Raw genomic sequence first — 22,077 nt, forward strand, 5'->3', positions numbered from 1 at the left:
ACAATATTCTATAAATTTTGTTTTGTAAACAGAAAAAACCTTGATTCAAAATGTTTAAATAAAATCTGAGTAAATTATAAGACAATTTTATGTCAAAATATCCTTAGATTAAAAAGGTAAGCTTAAACAAACATTAAAGCATAATACAACGTATACGATGAATATATATGTGTGTATATATGTATTTTTTTTAATTACAAATTTGGCATAATTTGCTTCATTTTCCTGAAATAAATAATTAAAAGATGTGTGTAAATTGACCTGTAACATTTATCCTTTTTTAGCTGATGTATTTTATGAATAAAATTAAATTAATGTGAATAATCTTACGTTGAAAGCTGCTTGTGAAATCTCAGTGCAAAATATAATACAGTGAATAAGATAAAAATTAAAAAAAAATAAAACCAAGACCCTATTTTTTTAAAGAAAGGTAGAAAAATTCCTACTTCTAAAAACAATTGTCAAATCAACATTTTTCTTTTAAAAAATGATATTTAACTTTAGAAGGCTACTTTGAAAAATTGTCAATGATAATTGTGTGAAATAAAATTAATGAACTATACCATTCTAATAAAAATAAAAGTGAGAAAAGGAATGAAAATAATATACTTTGAAAAAAAGTGGTTTGAATGAAAATAGGGGCTATGGTATATCCCCTATATCAGAACATCAATAACGTAAGCATTTAGAAATTTGTTTGATGCTTTAAAACACATCTTATTTATTCATATTAATTTTCCATTACATGAGAGGACCCTTTAGTAATTAATCCTTCTACTTAATTAATTTTACAGGAAACAATTATTACACATTTTAGAATTTAAGTATACTATAAGAATGATAACCTGAAAACAATAAAACTATTATACCAAGCATATGTGGAAAATCATTCTTAAAATCATTATCAATAAGAGAAATTCATAATTATGATTTTTAAAACTTTTGTAAAATTGTACTGTCTTTTGATGATCCAGCCTTTATTGAATCATGTTTTTGTTATAGTCAGTGCAATTTAAATTTTAGCAAAGAAATATTTTAAGAGCATATCAACTATAAAGAAATGTAGAGAAAATAAAATTATAATTATAATAACAATTATGACAACTAGTATTAATATAATCCTTTAAGATTTACAAAGAATGTGACAAATATCTCATTTGATCCTTATAACAACTCTGGGAGGTAGATATGATTGCTATTCCCATTGTACAGATAAATGAATGGTGGCACACACCTGCTCAAGAATAAACATGATATGTCTGAGATTGAATTTGAACAGGTCTTTCTGACTCCAGTACAGAACAATATCCAATCCACCATCTAGTATGCACAATCATATGAGATGACCAATTAAAAACAAAGAAACAAATCTGGAAATTAGAAGAACTGCTTTGAAACGAAAAAGTTGGGATTAAATTATCTAAGGTTCACTCTAATTCAGGAGCCTCAAACCATGTCTAGAATTCTGAGATGTAAGATAAGGAAGAGAATCTAATGAAGGAGATACAATATGAGTAAAAGCAGAGATAAAGAAAAGTAGGAGGGATGTTTAAGTGACAGTGTTCAGTGTGGCTGCAATAAAAAGTTTTTGTCATAAGAGGAGCAAAAAATAAGTCTGGAGGGATTGGTTGGGATACAAAAGGTTTGCTCATATGCCAAGTTATAGAGTTTGAACTTTTATACCTTAGATAGTTTTAATTCAACTGCTGATCCAGCAAATAACAACATAAAACTACTGGCTAATGTAAAAATAACAAGTTGCATTCCCATATTCTCATACCATAAGGCCTGTACTAAAACAAGAATCTTTTCCTTTTTAAACATGTAGCTGCTTGATCTTTAAGAGTAAAGTTATAATTTAATGGTTCTCCATTTTATATTTCTAATTCTAAAAGAACTTTAAAATTACATAAGTTAATATATTGACATACCCTGAGAATTTGGTCACCTTCTTCTAAGCCTTCTTTAGCAGCAGGACTATCTTCCAGAACTCCAGCTACAAAAATTCCTACATCATTACCACCAGCCAAACGTAAACCCACACTGTCTCCTTTTCTGAATTTTACTAGTTTCATGCTTGGCCTGTAAAATTAGAAATATAATGCACAATTCTTAAAGAGAAGTTCTTAACATGAAAAAAGCAACAAAAATTTGATTGAATTCAATCTAAAAAGATTATTTTTAACACTTCATAATGATCGTCAATTTGCTTATTAATAAGAGGTAATAATTCATAATTCAAATTCACAGTTAATAATACCTTCTTCCTATACTTAATATAAACCTATTCTAAAAATGTCAGGCTTTTATTATGAAAGTCAATTAAATAAAATTTTTATTAAATAACTATGTGAAGAACATTACAGTAAGCACTGAAAAAAAAAATCAAAATTAAAGACACGTAAAACCACCTGGACACAAAGTGTAAAAGGTGAGCAAATGAGATATAGCAGAGAAACAACAATGCATTATAAGTGTACCAAATCCACCCCCCCAAAAAAAGGTTAAAAATAGTTTTATAGAGGGGAGACGAGAAGAAAGGGGTTGTTAGACGGCACAGTGGATAGAACACTGGCACTGGAGTCAAGCGGACCTGAGTTCAAATCCACACTTAGACACTTAATACTTACAAGATGTGTAACCCTGGGCAAGTCACTTAATCCCAATTGCCTTACCAGAAAAAAAAAAAAAAAAAAAAAAAAAAAGAATATATGAGTTGTTCAAGAAATATTCCTTGAGCATTTATTGTGGAATATGGGGAAAAGAAGTGTTTTTTTTTTTTTTTTAAAGCCAAAACCCTAAATTCCTAAGATATTTTTCAGTAAGCTCAAAATTCTTGACCAAAGGATATGAACAATTTTCAGATGAAGAAATTGAAACTATTTGTAGTTCTATGAAAAGATGCTCCAAGTCATCAAGATCAGAGAAATTCAAATTAAGACAACTCTGAGATACCACTACACACCTGTCAGATTGGCTAAGATGACATGAAAAGATGACAAATGTTGGAGGGGATGTGGAAAAACTGAGATACTGATAACATTGTTGGTGGAACTGTGAACAGATCCAATCATTCTGGAGAGCAATTTGGAATTATGCTCAAAAAGTTATCAAACCATGCATACTCTTTAATCCAGCAGTGCTTCTATTGGGCTTATATCCCAAAAAGATCTTAAAGAAGGGAAAAGGACCCACATATGCAAAAAATTTTGTGGCAGCCCTTTTTGTAGTGGCAAGAAACTGGAAACAGAATTGATGCCCATCAAATGGAGAATGGCTGAGTAAGTTATGGTATATGAATGTTATGGAATATTGTTGTTCTATAAGAAATGACCAGCAGGATGATTTCAGAGAAGTCTGGAGAGAATTACATGAACTGATGCTAACTGAAATGAGCAGAACCAGGAGATCATTGTACATGACAACAAGAAGACTATATATGATGATCATTTCTGATGGACATGACTCTCTTCAACATTGAGATGATTCCAACCAGTTCTTCTTGCTCAGTGATGAAGAGAGCCATCTACACTAAGAGAAAGAACCGTGGGAACTGAGTGGGGAACACAGAATAGCATTCTCACTCTCAGTTGATGTTTGCTTGCATTTTGTTTTCTTTCCCAGTTTTTTTTTCCTTCTTGAACTGATTTTTCTTGTGCAGAAAGATAACTATATAAATATGTAAACATATATTGGATTTAACATTTATTTTAACATATTTAATGTATTGGACTACCTGCCATCTAGGGGAGGGGGTGGGAGGAAGAAGAGGAAAATTTAGAACAGAAGGTTTTTTTAAGGGTCAGTGTGGAAAATTACCCATGCATGTTTTGTAAATAAAAAGCTTTAATAAATTAAAAAAAAAAAATTCTTGACCAAAAAGGAGTTTAAAAAGTAATTTCAGATTTTTCTAAAACAACTGAAAATCAAGTGAAAAATATAGGCACAGTTCTTCATAAGAGACAGCATAGAATAACGAATAGGATACTGGTACCTATGTTCAAATTCTGACTCAGATATGTAAAAGTATGGTCATTCAATGTTTTTCTGTTTCCATTTATGCACACTGAAAAGGTTGGATTTAATCAACTCAAAGGTACCTCAGAACTCTAAATCAACAACTATCATTACTTAAAACAACTCATACCTGGATATGGGACCTCTAAAACTTTGAAAGAGAAATCTGAGAATTATCTGCCTAAAAATAATAGTTAAAGTTATATTGATAAATAGTTTACAAAATAAAATGTATTAAAGAGAAGATGACCGATGACAGAACAGTAAGGCATATAGGAAGAATAAATAAATAAATCTACAAAGAAAACAGCAAGGAAAGACAAAAATGAGGACGATGTATTACTTTGGATAATGAAAAAGAGTATCTAGAATAAAAAGTGGTTCTAAGCATAAACAGCAGTTTATGAGTTTAAGACATGAAAGAAGTCAGTGGATTTGATTATTAGGGAGTCACCAGTGGCCTAAAAGCAAAGTTTGTGTACAACTGTGAAAGCGGAAACCAAACTGGAATGAATCAAGGCAATACTTGACTATCTGCTCTGCTAATGCATCCTACTATCTTCTGAGTCTTACTGCTTTCTAGGCTACAGAGCACTGTAAACTGACCTGATAGTCTTTATTACTTGGTAACTTTACTAAAAGCCTTTTTCTGCACCCATAACAACTTCTGGGTCTTTTTCATTTGCCTCGTGTCTGAATTATATGAATGTGCTGTCTGACCTAATTAAAAGTATGACCACTTTGAGAGGTCTCTCTTTTTTATTGTTATCTGTATTAACAGTACTTAGTACAGCAATGGTGCTTAACATATGCAGTTTTCATCCATTCATTTCATTCAAGAGCAGAATGCTGGAGGAAGTAGGATCAAAGATACAGATAGTATATTTTGCTTTTCTGTAACAAGGGAAGAAGGAAAACATAAATGACAATAGAACATGGGAATATTGTTGGGCAATCTTAGGCCTTCACCTCTTTGAAAAGATGAAATAATTAGTCAGGGGAGAGAACAATAGAGAGAAGACTGAGGCTTTGAGAATTTTACATTAAAAAACACATTAAATACTTACTTTAAACATTAAGATGCACACACACACACACACACACACACACACACACACACACACACACACCCCTACACCTGTCAATACTTGTAGCACCCAACTTTCCCAAAGGTGTTGTTAAGGAAAAAATTTTGTAAAAGCTTAAACCATTATATAAATCAGGTCATTATTTTAAAATTTAAAATGCTGATGATTCTCTAGCTACCAACAAATATTACATTAAAATCTTTGCATAGTAGAGGTGATAACCATGATAATTAACATTTCAAAAAATTCAACTAAAATGTAAGACTTCTGGCCACTTGATAGCAATGCCATCTTGCATGTTTTAGTCTACATTACATTTAGGTGGAACAAAAAACCTGGTGCCAAACTAATTCTGCTTGTTCCCTCTTGTCCCTTCAAAACAATTATCTGATAGAAATTTCAGCTGGCTAAGAAGCTCATCTTTCTTCATTAAAACTACAGAAGAATGTCTAATTTATAAATCAGTAAAAATTCCATAATTTACAATTATTTTCACTTTAGATCTAGAATATAATGAATTATAACAATGAGCTTTACTATTTCTAAATTCTACCTACCCATGCTCAAAACTAGGGAAATAATATGTAGAAATTAATGACTACACAATGATCTACAAAAGAAAATCACAATGTGCAAATAACTTAGTATTTGCTTACTGGTATTAATTAAAGATCCTAATCTCTCATCTCTTTACCTCACCTAAATTTTATGTGAATTCTAAAAATTTTGTAAATGTGTTCTTCTGTAATTCTATTTTTGTGGCTTTACCATACTATGAAAACTGAAGTATATAGAAAAAATGGTATGAGAAGAGGGGTCAGATCCTCACTAAAAATTTAAATTAAGCAACAATTTTTCCTTTTATGTATTGTCCATTGTTTGAAAGCTTATTTTTTTTAACTGATATAGCTTTTACTGATCTGCTTAGAAAAAGAGAATTTTCCTATTTGCTAGTTTATTCAGGAACACAGCAGATGAATGACAGGTTGCTATAACTTCAGTACCACATTTGGGAGCTTGCAAAATTAATTAAGATAGGAAACAATTTTTCTGCAATTTCAACCACAGAAAATAGGTTAAAGACAGATATGCAACTCTCAAAGTAGGAGTGATTCACTTTCCCAGACTTAAGTAAGCTGTGTTTCAAGATAAAGACATAAACAATCATGGTAAAAACTTTAATTAAGGGTACTCAAATAGCCTTATGTGATTTAGTGGCATTCTAAAATATCTTGAATAATGTGTTATAGTGAATACTATACACATTTACAGTTATACACATTTTAAAAGCAAAATAATTTAGGATTATGTTACCGAAGCATTCCATCTTCATGGGTTGAATTGGGTAGAAGACCATCAGAAGGACTAACAGGTAAATCCACATCTGGCTGCCCAACTTGAGCATACACAGGTTTTGGTTCTAAGAAGGAAAAATTAAAGTTGTATAAAGTTCATTATTCAGAGCATAAAACACATATACAAATTAAGAAAAAAGTATCTTGGCTCTAGATTCAACATAAATAAAAGGTGGGAAATCCTAACAATAAAGAAGATATATACTATGTTGATAAGAAGGGCCCCAGACTTTGCAACCTGCAAAATTATGTAACAAAGGTCCATACACATTATGTCTTGTCACTTTTAATATTTTGCCAAGACATGTTAGCTGCTACCTGCACTACCATGAAGCTATGCTACTTTCTCTTTAGGAAAAAAAAGGATACAGAAGAATACACCAGGGATTGAGTAATGGCTAAATTCTCTCTCAAAGGCCTGTTCTTTATTTCCCATGAGTTCATATATTTAATACTACCACACACCAGACATTTCTTTTTTCCAATAGGTAAATAAATTAACTTTATTTCTACATATGGAAAATAATAGATATGAAACATTTTTATACTTAAAATTTAACCAACAGCTTTCAAATATTCTCCTTTTACATACTTTTATTTATTCAAGTTAATATGCATAGTATTGCTTTACTTCACATTTTACCAAAATTACCTGGAAGAGCAGGGGGTTGTTTTTCATTCCTTTCAACTACAGCTTCTTCCATGGTTTTAGTAGGCATGAGATCATCTATGCTTTTTACAGGTGTAGAGACTGCTCCAGGTTTGGAATTCTTTTCTTCTTCTCTGCTCCGGAGACTAAATATTTTATTAAACAGAAAACAAGGAATAGAAAGAAGTTAATTTATTTAGTCTAAATATGGATTGAAGTTATCTTTCCTTATGGAAAAAATGGGGTTTACTAATGTACTTTAAATCAATATCAAGAAATTAATGAAGAAAGAACTATAACAAATAAAAGACTTTTCATAGCTTTGAGTAGGCACATCTATCTAATAATCAGTTAGATATATTGTCCTTTTTTAATTTCATGTGTTAAAACGGTTTCAGAATCACAAATAAAATTTTAACTAAGACAAGACCTCCTATCTCTAACAAGAACAATGCTACTTTTAAATCTTAAAGGTCAAGGCCTTCTGTTTACAAAATCAAGTAATTATTCCAAATATAATTCAACACACTGCAATTAACCTAACATTTAAAAATATAAATCACAAGAAACTTCTTTGTAAAATAAGCCCATTTTAGAACAGATATGGAGAAGGAATATATATATATATATATATATATATATATATATATATATATATGTTTCTATAACTGCCTTTGCATTAAAAAAAAAAAAGTCCAGAACTCTTTTAGGACATATTTTAATATGACCAAAAACTAAACAAAACAACAACAACAAACCAAAGGCTATTTAAAAAATACATTTAGGGAAACAATCAAAAATATTTCCACGTTAACCAAAAACTCTAATTCTTTTGTAGGAATTAAAAAAAAAAAAAAAAAAAAAAAAAAAAAAAAAAAAAACCACTTCTGGGAAGTTATTTGTATTTCATGCACAACAAATAGAAAAAAAAAAAGTAATATTGTCAAATAGTTATATAGTTTTGTCTGAACTTTGACTTTAAAGCATCTGATCCAAATTATGAATGTTAACAAATACTTTGAACAACTGTCTTCATAACTCATTTACTCTCATTTTAACATAAATGTCCTCAAAAACAGCATAGTGCTTATTATATATACTAAATCTTTTTTGTATATAATTAAAGTATCCATTACGTGTAATCTGATAACTACAAATAGATACAAAACATCTGTAACTTTGGATATCTCTAGAGATTTATTATTTGTTAGTCATCCCTATTTGGCTATCTTGCTGGCACAATAGCCATGCATATATGTTTGAATGTATGTATGTATGTATATAAAATCTTCAGAATAGAACTGTTCCTCACTTTATTTCTTTAACTCTCAAAATAACATCCAGTAGGTACATTTAAAATTAACCTTCCACTGTTTCCTAACTATACTACAATTTTATCAGATTTTTAGTGCACTTCCATTACCAGCAACAAGAGGGAGCCATTACATTAGGCTTTAAATGACATCGACTTATAAAAACATAATACCAATCATTATTTCAAATACTAAATTATAATTATCTTCCTACTCCATGATTTCAACAGGGCATAGAAATGACTGAGTTAAGAACCATTCCAGTGATACACAAGCTCTAATAAAAATTACACCAAGCAAAACAGATCCTGAGTATGGTCTGCCAAAGGAAATATCTGTCCAAACTTACTAGGTCCTCTAGAGACCAATTCAGATAATTTTTTGGAAAGTCTGGACAAAATGTGATAAACTTTTTTCAGCTGTGACAAATAATACATATGTGGGTTATAATCTGTAATTGTTTAAGGCATACCCTTACTAATGTGATCCTTGAAATATTATGGCTATGGTATTAAACTTCTCCTTTATCCTTTCTCCACATAAGCAACAATTCCAAATTTCTATCATGTCATTTGTAGTCACTACCTTTACTATTTTTCTCCATTCCACTGGACCTTTTGTGATTTCACCAGCACTTTACTGAAACTTCATTCAATGGTCACCAGTAATCTAATTAACAAATACAATGGCTTTTTCTTTTCCTTCTTCTAGTTCTACCTATAGAAAAGATTCTAGAAACTTGGGAGTCCCACAAACTTAGGGAAAAAGTTAACTGTATTTCAATACAATCGGTGTCTTTTATGTATTTTATGAAATTAAGAACATTATGGCTGAAAGGGGAACCATGGTTTTCATCAAACTGCCACCAAACTGTCCACAATATAATAAAAAGGTTCAGACCCATCCTTATCTATAGCACATACACATAAAGAGACTGTCTTGATTCAAAAACCTATTGGGTTTGAAGTATAATTCTCTATAATAATCACCTACCTACATGGAAGAAGAGTAAGTAAACATAGTTCAAGTCTGTTTTACTAATAGAGATTTTCTAAGTTACTTAAACAGATGAAATATGTTCTGTACTTAGATGTTAAGACTTGCTTAAGAACAATTTTGAAAAATTATAGTTTCTTCCTTAGAAACATATAATCTCAATTATGCTTAGCACTTGAATTTAATCAAGCACCTCATGTTTCAATAATTAATATTAATGTCATGTAATATTTTCCAAATAGCATAACTGCATTAGTGCTAATTAAACTAAATTCAGGAGATAAAGAAGCTGACCAAACTTTGTTTAAAAACAAACAAACAAACAAAAAAACAGTTTAAATAAATTACATAAACAGTATTAAAAAGTAGAATATTTCAAATATTTATCAAATTCAAGCACAGTGAAAGCAACACTTGAAGTACTTTAGGCTTGAAGTTTGTAAAAATGAACTGGTAAATAAAAATTTAATTTTTTTTACTCATTAAAGGCTAATATTTAAAAATTAAGGGCACACAGAAACACAACTTATTATTCCTATTATAAGACTATAATATTAATATCCCAATACTTCATGTATTTAAAGACATATTTAATACAGTTTGTTTAACTAGCTTTCTGGGAGAATTAAAGTGAATAAGGCCTACAGGAAAGCAGGAATGCAAGAAAGCAGGCAGGAAGGAAACAAACATTAAGTAACTGTTATGTGATAGACACTATACTAAGGTATTTGACAAAATCCCTATTTTATAATTGAATAAACTGAAGCAGATAGAGAGTAGGTGACTTGTCCAGTATTACAGTTAAAAGTTAAAATATTACAATATTACGGTGTCTGAAGTTGGATTTGTATTCCTTCTTGAGTCCCAGCTCTCTATCCACAGTGCTACCTAGCTACCCTAAATAATACAAATGAAATGAAGACAGATGACAAAAGATATTTTCCAAAAGGCCATAAAAGAGATGTAAATGCAAATATCTCCTAAGAAATAAAAAAAAAAAAAAAAAAAAAATGCCCGTGGACAATAGGATATAGAAAAAACACTTGCAAAACAACCTCTATCTGATTAGAAACAGAAACCAAGTACAAGGAACAAAAATCAGCAATAGGAGATGTAAACAAGAAGGAAAATGAAAGCAGCTGGAAAATAAGTGTTTTTTCAATCAAAACAGGATGACATATTTAGAGCTTAGAAGGAACCTCAGGAAAGTTATAGGGTTCTTAATTCTTTGTCATGAACCTTTTTTTTTTTTTTTCAAAAAAAAGTTTAAATGCATGTAATAGATTAAAAATAAAAGCAAATATAATGAAATGTAGTTAATAACTTTTGTTTTTTTAAATTCATGAACTACAAGCAGCTCAGAACGTCAGGTCAGTTTCTAATTAGTCTCCCTTTCCTCTGTTCAGTAGCATCTGACTCTTCATGACCCAATTTGGGGTTTCCTTGGCAGAAATACTGGAATGGTTTGTCATTTTTTTCTCCAGCTCATTTTACAAATGAGGAAACTAAGGAAAACAAGAGTGAAGTGACTTGTCCAGGGTCATACAGCTAGTAGTATTTTAACTCAGTTCTCCTTGACATCCACTGCAACACCTAATTGTTCCTTTTGTTAAGTAGCAAGGTTTTGTACTAGTAATTGTGTTCATTCTCTTTCCCTTCTCTTGACTTTAAGAAATAAAATTATAAAGATGATAACTCTCTGAGGATGATGGAAAATTATAATGATGTAAAAAATAAAAGACTAAATTAAAACTTTTTAAAAAGTGTGTGTGTCAGGTAATATGTACAGGATTGCCTGTCATCTAGGGGAGGGAGTGGAAAATTTGGAAAAATGAATACAAGGGATAATGTTATTTAAAAAAATTACTCATGCATATGTACTATCAAAAATTTTTTTTATAATTTTATAATTATAAAATTAATTTTTAAAAAGTGTGTGTGTGTGTGTGTGTGTGTGTGTGTGTGTGTGTGTGTAAGTAATTCCACTGCTGGATCACAGATATAGCAGTGACTGGATATACATATATTAAAAAAGTTTCTTTTTATTTTATAGATGAGAAAACTAAGACCTAGAGAGGTTTATCTAAAAGATATACAAAGATATCAGGTGAGAACGCTAGGATTTGAACCCAGGTCTTCTGAATCCAAGCCTAACATTTCTCCTCCTAACTGTGCCTGGCCTCCTGCATAGGCACTAAGAAATGAGATGACAAAGGAAGCTCAAGGATCTCACCTGAAACCTGAGGCGCGTGGCCAGGCATGAGTCCTGTGGCCTCTCTGACCCAGTTTCACTCAGCCCTTCTTCCCTCTTCCCATAACATTAAGTGGCTGGAGCAGGTGACCCACACAGCACCTTTCAAATCTAAGTTCTGCAACCCTAAGGAGTCACAGTTGCTTACAGAATTTTTTTTAGTAAAACACAAAGAAAATAAGAGAGTTGGAGTCGCTAATTTCACTTGAGATGACAAATTCCAAGTCATTTCAGTCTTAGACCAAGCCCAACCACTTTAAAGGTATCCTTATCAATGGAATTCACCACTATTTGAGTAATTCTAGAGAAGAGCATTTGTTTCATCTAAAAATAACCAACAACCAATTTCTTCTCAGTTATAACCAAACAAAAGATATTAACCTGGTGTGGAATCTTATCAACTTTAATTAATTCTATTTCTGTCTGCCTATGCAACAGGGATTCCTATTTACTCCTATTAAAAAGCCCTTATAATTCTTGGTTTTATTCAACAATGGATGAATGAAGAAAAAATATACTCACTACATGAAAGACACACAATATTGACTAGCTAGGTAGTAGAGAAAAATGAACTGAAGTCAGAAAGATTTATATTCCTGAATTCAAACCCAGCCTCAGACAGAACCAAGACTATACAATGAATGGTACACAATAATATTATGTAATGATCAACTATGATGGATTGTAGTAGAATAATAAGCTCTATGAAAGGCAAATCTAATTATTCATCTTTCTAGCTTACTGCCCTTAGCAAGTGCTTTGCAAAAAGATATGAATAGTTTTTCATATAAGAAACAAAAATTATCAAATACAGGAAATATGACCCAAATCACTAAGAGAAATGTAAATAAAGACTGGATTTGAAATTTTATCTGATACCCAAGAAACTGGTGAAATATTAGATGAACTGAATGTTAGATTGATGTGTATTATGTAGAAGCTTCATCCTATGCCTATTTCACCTTCTTTCTACTAAGAATATACATTTTATCAATAATCCCTAAAAATCAATAATGAATAAAACTGGTAAATACAGATACGAAATTTGTGGTAGCTGTCTATAGTCAAAGCTGAAATAGTAACAACAACAACAACAACATTATTTTCATACCATTTTAAGATTTGCAGAGCATTTTATAAATATCTCATTTAGTCTTTACAACTTGGGGGGTGGGGGTGGGTAGGTGCTATTATTATCCTCATTTTACTATAAGGAAGTAGGCAAAGGTTAAGTGATTTGCCCAGGGCTACATAGTTATTAAGCATCTGAGAATGAATTTGAACTCAGGGTAGAACTGCACCACACTGCTGTCACATAATTTGGTACTAAGTGCTAGGAATGCAAAAATAAAATTTAATGAGTTCCTGTGTTTAAGATATTCTACTAGAAGCCAAACAAATAAGTAAAATAAATATTTATTTAGAATAAAGGTAATACAAATAACTTTAATTAGAAATAGAGTTAAGATGAATATGTCCGGGCTAGCTCTTCTGAAGGGCTCAGAGTAAGTTCTTGCCCTCCGTTGGGCACCAAATTGTAGTGTCCTGTCTTTTCTCAATTGTAATCCTTCTCTGGGAGGTGGTTTCTTTTCTGTAAATCCTTTTCTCTGTGAGCAGGTTTCTTGGGAGGCTTCTAGAGCCTCCAGACAGAACTAAGGTAGAATCTCCAATCCTCTTCTTCCTCAATCCTGGCTCTGAATCTCCTCTAGCTTCCCTGAAGTTCTCCTGGGGAGTCTTGTCCTTAACCCAATCCAGACTGCTCTCCAGGCTCAATGCTGCCTCCTTTTATTCTCCCAGAGAATGGGCTTGTGGAAACTCCTACAGCCAATGGACTAGCTCCTTTTAAAGATATGTAAACTCCTTTCTTCACTGAACTCATTATTTCTTATAGCAAAGCAATAGTCCATCACAATCATAGAGCACAACTTGTTCAATCATTTCCCAATTAATGTGCATCTCTGCAATTTTCAGTTCTTTGCCATCACAAACAGAGCTCCTCTAAACATTTTAGAATACATAGATACTTTTCCTTTTTCTGTAATTGTCTTTGGAGATAGACCCAATATTAATAAAGCATGCTCAGTTTTATATAATTTAATAATAATTTCAGCACAGTTCCAGATTACTGTCCAAAATGGTCCCTATTTTTTCCCCAATCCTTCCAACACTGTCACTTTCTTCTTCTATTATTTTAGCCAATCTGGTAGTATAGTATAACATGATATTTCAAGATTGTTTTAATTTGCAATTGTCTAAATCAACAATGATTTAGAGCATTTTTCATATGATTAAATCATTTTAATTTCTTCACTGGAAAACTACCACTTCATTTCCTTTGAACATCTATCAATTTGGAAAATGTCAAATCTATAAGAATACCAATGCTTTTTATATATTTTTCATGAGAATTTTAACTAATAAACTGTCTATAAACCCCCCCCCAATTTTCTACCTTCCTACTGTTGTTCACTACATTTATTTTATTTGTACAAAAACTATTTAATTTAATGTAACAATTTATCCATTTTATATGTAACTTTGCTATTTCTTGCTTATTTATAAACTGCCTACCCATAAATCAGATAATTAATGTGTTCCATGTTCTTCTAATTTTCTTGTAATATCTCTCTTCATATTTAGGGCATATATCCATTATGACCTGCTTACCAAGAACATCAAAGAAATAATGGGGAAAAACATAAAGAAAGTAGATTTAACAATAGCAATAAATATTAAAACTATTTGGTACTGACCAATACCAATATTGTAATAGAAATAAAAAAGCAGATCAATAGAATAGAGGGAATATACAATTTACAGCAGCAAATAAACATAAGAATCTTGTATTTTTGACAAGTGTAAAGATTTGATTCAGGGATAAGAATTCATTATGTGGTAAAAAAATGTTATGGAAACTAGAAAGCAATATGAAAGAAAATAGACTTGAAACAGTATTTTATATCATTTTCTGGTAAACACCACCACAAATTTTATGAGGGAAATTTTCTAATAAAAGCACAGAGAATATCTTACTTCTGCATTTGAGTCTTTAAGTAAAATTATAAATACACAAATATCACAAAATAAATCATCAATGAATTTTAAATGGCAAAACCACCCCATTATAGCAAATACTATCATATACAATGTTCATATATCAAAACAGATCAATTCACAAATTAATGTCTTTGTAGAGGGCCCATAGAATTTATTTCAAAAAATATTCACCTATAAAATACCTATATATGCCTAATACAGAATTAAGTATTACTGAGCACAAATTTGGCTAAGCCTAACATTGCTTCTACCTTCTAATCAAGAATCTCAGATCTCAAACTGAATGTCCTATAGACATCTCAACTCTTCATGTCCAAAAGTGAACTCATTATCTTCCCCTCTCATTATTCATTCCTCTTCCAAACTTCCTTATCAACCAAAAGTACCATCACCTTCCAAGTCATCTAAATTCTCAAAATACATAACTTACGTACCTCCCTCAATATCTCACTCTCTCAACTCTTCAAGTTTCTACAGCAGAAATTCTTAATTAACCTAAAATAACTAATTTTTAAAGCTTAAAAACATTTTAAAATGAAAATGTCACACGCAAAGAAAGGAGAAAAAATACTTTAAATACAACTAGATTCAAAAAGAACATTTTCAAACTTTCTATATACCACACATATAAAAATCACAAGTCAATGGATAGAGGCACTAATGGTTTGTTTAAATCAAAATGCACAACTTTGCCATCACCTGCCATTGCTGGGATGCTGTGGAGAATGCCTGGAATGATCTGAAGGCTCTGACCGCTGGTCAGGAGAGCGTGAACGGCTGCGGCGGGGTCTGTCATGTGATCGATTAGAATGGTCTGATGCCAACGACTGAATTTCTGAAATGTCTGTTAAATAAAAGTTGGTTTTTGTTCCATGAAATGACTGCAATAAAATAATAGTGTCCCTTATTGATAATGGGAATTAAGCATCTGAATACAATCTTCTAAAAAGTAGCTTACTTTACATATTTACTTTTCACAATCATGGAATAAGTTAATGATCTCAAACACACACAAGGTTTTATTGGCTTATTTTAAATGGTGGTAATAAATGGCTTCTACAATGTTTGTTTTTGTGAAAAATCATTAATTTTGCTCCATACTTTTATCCTAAACTAAGAAAACAGAAGTAGGATGTGACCTTCACTTAAAAAGAAAATTCCAAAACAAATTCAAACTTACCATCTCTTTCAGATGCATTAGCTGAGTGAATACTATCAGAAAGATCAGGAACATTCAAAAGCGTAGCTCGCTCATCTCTCTGTACAACCATTTTCAATTTGCCTTTGGACCTTTCTATTAATGTCTTTGCATCTGTCAATGACATATTTTCTGTCACAGTGCCATTTATCTACAATAGAATAGAGACTATGTATTGGAATTGAGTGATAAACAAATCCATATCCAATAATGGAACCCGTTGTAAAACTAAAAAACAATGCAATTACTCTTTAATTTACCATAAGAAACAGTTATGTATGTTTAAAACTTTTAGTTTATCAAATTATTACCTACCTTAAATCAATGAAACCTTGGTTGTTCTGCTTCCATTAAATTAGATAAAAATCATTTAATATACCTATAATTCCTGTGTCCTCTCCCTTTTGTTCAAGATAAAAGGGTATATCACACCTAAAGTTTTTGTCACTTAAAAATCAAACCAAAAAACATCTGATACTTGAGATCACTATGGTGATTTAACAAACAAATACATAAATAAAACTTATTTACTGTTTTTAAAAACAATAGAATCGCATCTCCAGCAATTATAAAACCCACAATTTCCTCATTTCAATCAACAGAAACAAATGTTATAGAAAAATGAAGGAAAAGGCTTTCAATTATATATGTCAATGTAAGTGTGGCAGCATAACTGTTTTAGTATGACATCTTTTAAGATCTAGCACACTAAGAAATATCAGATAGCAGCTTTTCCATTTCTTCCTATTAGACTTAATTTAATTTTAAGCAGCTAGTGAACTATATCAAAACAACTAATTTGATATTTCAATGCAAAAAAATTTTAGAATATGACTATACCTTCAATACAACATCACCTTCTTGGATATTGCCATCTCTTGCTGCCAAACTGTCTTGTGATATTTCTTTTACAAATATATGACTGGCTAAACGAAGTCCATATTCTGTAATAAAACAATGAAATCATTTTAGCATAAAACTATATAAAATATTTAGAAATATCTTGAATTAAAACATCAACAGCAATAGCCTAAGGAGAAATCCAGACACAGTAAATAAGTTTTTAAAAAGCAGATAATATCCGTAGCAAAAAAAAAAAAAAAAGAGAGAGAAATTATTTATAATCAGAAAAGTCGAAAGAGCTTCAAATCTTAAAGTAAAAAAAATGAAATTAAAGCTGCTTGAACCAAGCTTTTTCCCTATCATGTGAAAATCAAAATAATAAAAATAATAAAAAAGTATACCATTTCTAAGAGCATGTTATTTTGAAGACAATTATATAACAATTACAGCCAGATTAAAAAAGAAAAATGGGTAATGTTTAAGGAAGCACAGGAAATGTAACTTCTATCACAAACAAAATTTAATTATAAGTATTCTGATCTAGGAATAAAATAAGATTGAAATTAAATGAGAATTATTTAGGTATATATAATATATATGCATAATGCATACACACATAAAATAAGCGCACATAACAGACATACACATGTGTGTGTGTGTGTGTGTGTGTATATATATATATATATATATATATATATATATATATATATATATATATATATATATCTATGCCAACTATGCACATGTGTTTGTATGGTTACACAAGTAAGCAAGACTTACTGAAAATGAACAAGGATCATGATTGCACAAAATATTACTGATGTATGACTGATTACTAATTTTTTAGAATCCTCTTATTAAATAGATCAAAAAAGCCTGTCAGTGTGAATCTGTGTCAGAAGTCTTATTACAACAGATTTATCGGTGTAATTTTCACTTCTACAAAGTTTTATTTTCTCCTATATTTGTGAAATATGCTTAAAATATGGTCACAAAACTGAATCAGCTATAAATTTTTGATATGTTCCTAAATTTTCAGTTATAAGACATGATCTATATTACCGAGATCTAGAATATGCAAATCAAAAAGAAATGCATGATCAAGAAGCTACTTCATTTCTGAACCAAACACACACACACCACACATACACACACACCCCTTTAAGTAAGGCTTCCAGTTTTAGATAGTAGAGTTTACCTTCATTTTTTCGAGACTTCACCAATGTTACTTTGGTAGGTTTTGCAGGTTGACTAGAAGCAACAGATCTCCTGTCTGATCTAGGAGACAAACTTCTTTCTCGACTTGCACTTCTATCTCTCACCCAACTCTTTTCACTCCTTCTACCAACAACTGGAGCACTTCGTGTACCTCTTGAATCATGTACATCTTCATCATAACTGTCCTCTTCATTTTCAGATACTGGCTCAGGATCTGGACGGGTTACTGGTATCTGAACTTTTTTCTTTCTTCGAATAGTCTATAACATAATGTTATCACAAATCACTTTATGACCCAAATGTGCCTAAGTAGAAAACATACACGCATACCTTTATGGGAAGAAGGGGAGAGAGAAAGAAACCAAGAAGGAAGGGGAAGGAGAAAGGAAAGGAAAGGAGAAAGAAAGAGGAAGAGAGAGAGGGAAGGGGAGGAGAGAGACAGAGACAAATAGACACAGAATGCAAAAAAACGAGAGGGAGAGGACAAATACCAAATAACCACTAAGAAATATTTTCTAATTGCTTTTGCATGTTCTTGAAAGGTGCCATTCCAGTAAAAATTAATCCTAAAATTTGTGAAATAAACTTAATCTCAAAGGAAAAGAAAATAATTAATAAATCTACCAAATAATGGTTTGAATAAAGTCCTATAGCACTGCTCTCTTCATAAAACTGTTATTCTACCTTCAAACTTCAATCCTAGAATATTTTTAATCATCTACATTCTCTACTCATATTCTAGCACTGCTGAATAACAACTGAAGAAACCTTAACTCTAAGCTGTCTGAGTTTACTACAGATTTAAGTTATCTAATGTCAGTACCAGGGGCAGCTAGATGATTTAAGCAGATAAAACATTGGACCTGAAATCAAGAAGATCTGAGTTCAAATTTGGCCTCAGACATTTATTAACTGTTTGATCCTGAACAAGTCAGTTAACTCTTCATCTGTAAAATACCAGAGAATGAAATAGCAAGCCACTCCATCCTTTTTACCAATCAATCAATAAATAAAGCAAAGGAACTCCGCTAGAGACAGAGTCTCTATCCTAATCCAGACACCCATCTCCTCTCCCCTCTCTCTCACCCTCTCCTAACTGATCTCCCCACTTACAGTATCTTCACATAGTTGCCAAAGTAATATTCATAAGGCACAGAGAGGTTTGCACTGCCCTACACATAAGCCTGTTGCCTCTAAAATAAAATGTAAGCTCCCAAGCCTGGCAACTCCTATGCTACTACCCTTCACAAATACTCCATGTTGTACCTCTATGCATTCATACAAACCATTCTCCATACCTAGAAATACTACCCTTAACTAATTTTAAGTGTTCTTCTACTGCTCACTAATCCTTATAACATACCATACATTTACAGGGGGGTGTGTGTGTTTTAAAGTCTAATCCTCACCCTTAACACAATATTTGATATATGATAAATTCTTAATAAAGAATTTGAAATTAACTTATAATACATAAAAAAACCAATAATCTAGATTAATGGAAAAATCATTGGATCGCATCAAAATTCCTGGGTTTTGGTCCCAGCCAGGCCTTAGTAACACTGGGCAAGTTACTTTATCTCAGTCTCAATGATTTATTCTCTGATATAATGCTCATTCCTTAGTATAATATTAATTTATATTTAAGGTGACTGAATAGGGAAATCACATAATCAGATCACTGTTGGAGAAAAATTACTTTGGCAAAAGAATATAGGATGGGCTGGAGTGAAGGGAAGGAATGACTTTTGAGGCTATTAAGTATAAAAACTAGAATTCAGTATTTTGTGATACCAAGACCAGCTAAAAATACAATTTCAGTATGAAGGATTTTAAATTGAAAAATAATTACCTTAAAAGGTAAACAAACTATTAATATTAATTATTTTAATTTATTATTAATATTGATATTAAAGGAAAATGTGTTTTAAAGCATTCTATGGAAAAAATTACAATGGAAGAAAAGTATTGATTGAAAAAAACTTTTTAACTGCTGCTAGTTGATAAGAACCTGTACAAAAATAAAAAATCCTACTGCCAATTCTTAAAAAAAAAAAAAAAAAAAAAGAAAAGAAAAAAAGAGAAGGTAAAGTATAGAGTGACAACTTATTAGAAACTCCCTATATGGGAGCCTGGAAGCTATTTTTCCCCTTGCTGAATTAGATGTATTGCTATGGTTTATTTAAAGAAAACTATATTTAACGAAGATACTTCCTTTCATTTTTCAGTTAAAATTAAATGTTATGAGGAAAAGTTGATGGTGATATGTGCAAGATTCAATGCAGATTTCCATATAAACTATTAATTCAGTAAAGGTCCTACAGTAAATCTGCTAATAAGAATTTGTAGGCACACTTTATAGACTATAAAGTTCAAGAATTAAATAATCAAAGAAATATATATTTTAACAAAACAAGTAATATGAAAATTTGACCACAAATGTACACACTAAATGTGAGTCTCTCATAAAAAATTCTGTTTAGATCCTAAGGTGATAATCAATGGAAAGTTAAATATTATCTTAATAACAACATTTTCAACTGGAGAGATTCTAATATGCAAATTAGTTGCACAATCCTTTATTTTGGGACAAGTGAGAATGCCAGTCATTTAATCACTTTTAAAATGCCATTCATTGGTATTACATCCAAATCAGACACTCAAGTTTATAATGCTTGATACTGTAAAAGGAAAAACTTAAAATTACAATTACTTACAATTTTTGCATTTTTTCCACTTTTCCTTAATTGTTGAACTGCAAAAGCATGTTCCACATTATCCATAGAAACACCATTAACCATTGCAACGCGATCATTTTCCCTGTTTAAAAAAAAAATAATAAAGTTAAAATAACAAGGAGGTAGAGGAGGAGTAGAAGGTAGAAGTGGAGGAGGAGGAGAAAGAGGAGGAGGTGCAAGAGGAGGAATAGAAAATATATTACTAACCAGCTAAAATAGGGATAGTAACATACTTATCTTCAGATCTACCACAATTCCACCTGGACAATAAACCATTGTCCATTTTCTTTAAAAACAAACCAAACACTACCAATGGGGCCTATCATCTAAAACAGCTGTCTTAAGAACACAGGAAAAGGAAACACTTACTGAAGTTGTCCTTCAGCTGGACCTCCTTTCAACACATCAGAAATAACTATTGAGGTTTCACCACTCTGAAAATGAGGATTATCTCTTCCTCCAGATATTGCAATTCCAAACCCAAATCCAGGAGCCTAGATTTTAACAATAAATGAATGAATGAACAGATAAATAAAGTATTCTTTAAGTAGCAAGATCTATCCAATATTTTCAAATCTGTCATAATCTGGAACATTAAAATAAATGGAACAAACAGGGCTAATCGTTACTTAATTCCATCACCCATGTTAAAAAGCATAGTCAGGTGGCTCTCTTCAACAATGAGATGATTCAGACCAGTTCCTATGGTTTAGTGATGAAGAGAGCCATATACACCCAAAGAGAGGACTGTGGGAATTGAGTGTGGTTCACAACACAGCATTTAAACTTTTGTTTTGTGTGCTTGCATTTTATTTTTGTTTCTCTTTTTTTTCTGTTTAGATTTGATTTTTTTCTTGTGTGGCAAGATACTTGTGTAAATATGTATGCATATATTGGATTTAACATATATTTCTACCATGGTTAACATATATTTGACTACTTGCCATCTAGGGGAAGGGATTGTGAGGAGAGGGGGAAATTGGAACAAAGGTTTTACAATGGTTAATGTTGAAGAATTGTCCGTGCATATGTTTTGAAAAATTAAAAGCTTTAACCAAAAAAAAAAAAAAAAAAAAAGTATAGTCAGAAAATAGATATGTTAATAAATATTGTCTAATTAGGAGGCTTACATATGTGGACTACCTGGTTATTGTTTTTTAAATTAAAACATAATGAAAACACAGTACTAAAACAGAAGTATCATAATTTACCTATTTTTGAATTTTTTTATGAGATAGAGGAGGATGCTATAGAATGATCATAGGATCATTATGATGGAAGTTTCTTTAGCTTGAACATTCTATTATTCTATAGAATACTACACTGATAGGTACTAATAGAGAGACCTTCACAA

General features: G+C 31.2%; 1 protein-coding gene across 11 annotated transcripts in view; it reads right to left on the reverse strand.

Annotated features, from left to right (window-relative positions):
* TJP1 (tight junction protein 1) overlaps positions 1-22,077 on the reverse strand; it is a 336,975-nt gene that overhangs the window by 29,770 nt on the left and 285,128 nt on the right. For all 11 annotated transcript variants that reach the window (XM_074294985.1, XM_074294991.1, XM_074294988.1 and 8 more), the window contains 9 exons: positions 21,093-21,217; positions 20,703-20,805; positions 17,966-18,245; positions 16,765-16,868; positions 15,907-16,075; positions 15,426-15,570; positions 7,113-7,255; positions 6,420-6,525; positions 1,932-2,082 (listed from right to left, as the gene is read on the reverse strand). In XM_074294985.1, coding sequence (XP_074151086.1) covers positions 1,932-2,082; positions 6,420-6,525; positions 7,113-7,255; positions 15,426-15,570; positions 15,907-16,075; positions 16,765-16,868; positions 17,966-18,245; positions 20,703-20,805; positions 21,093-21,217 — 1,326 coding nt within the window. The remainder of the gene's footprint in view (positions 1-1,931; positions 2,083-6,419; positions 6,526-7,112; positions 7,256-15,425; positions 15,571-15,906; positions 16,076-16,764; positions 16,869-17,965; positions 18,246-20,702; positions 20,806-21,092; positions 21,218-22,077) is intronic.

Source organism: Sminthopsis crassicaudata, chromosome 2 (assembly GCF_048593235.1).
Source record: "Sminthopsis crassicaudata isolate SCR6 chromosome 2, ASM4859323v1, whole genome shotgun sequence".
NCBI classification, from domain to species: domain Eukaryota; kingdom Metazoa; phylum Chordata; class Mammalia; order Dasyuromorphia; family Dasyuridae; genus Sminthopsis; species Sminthopsis crassicaudata.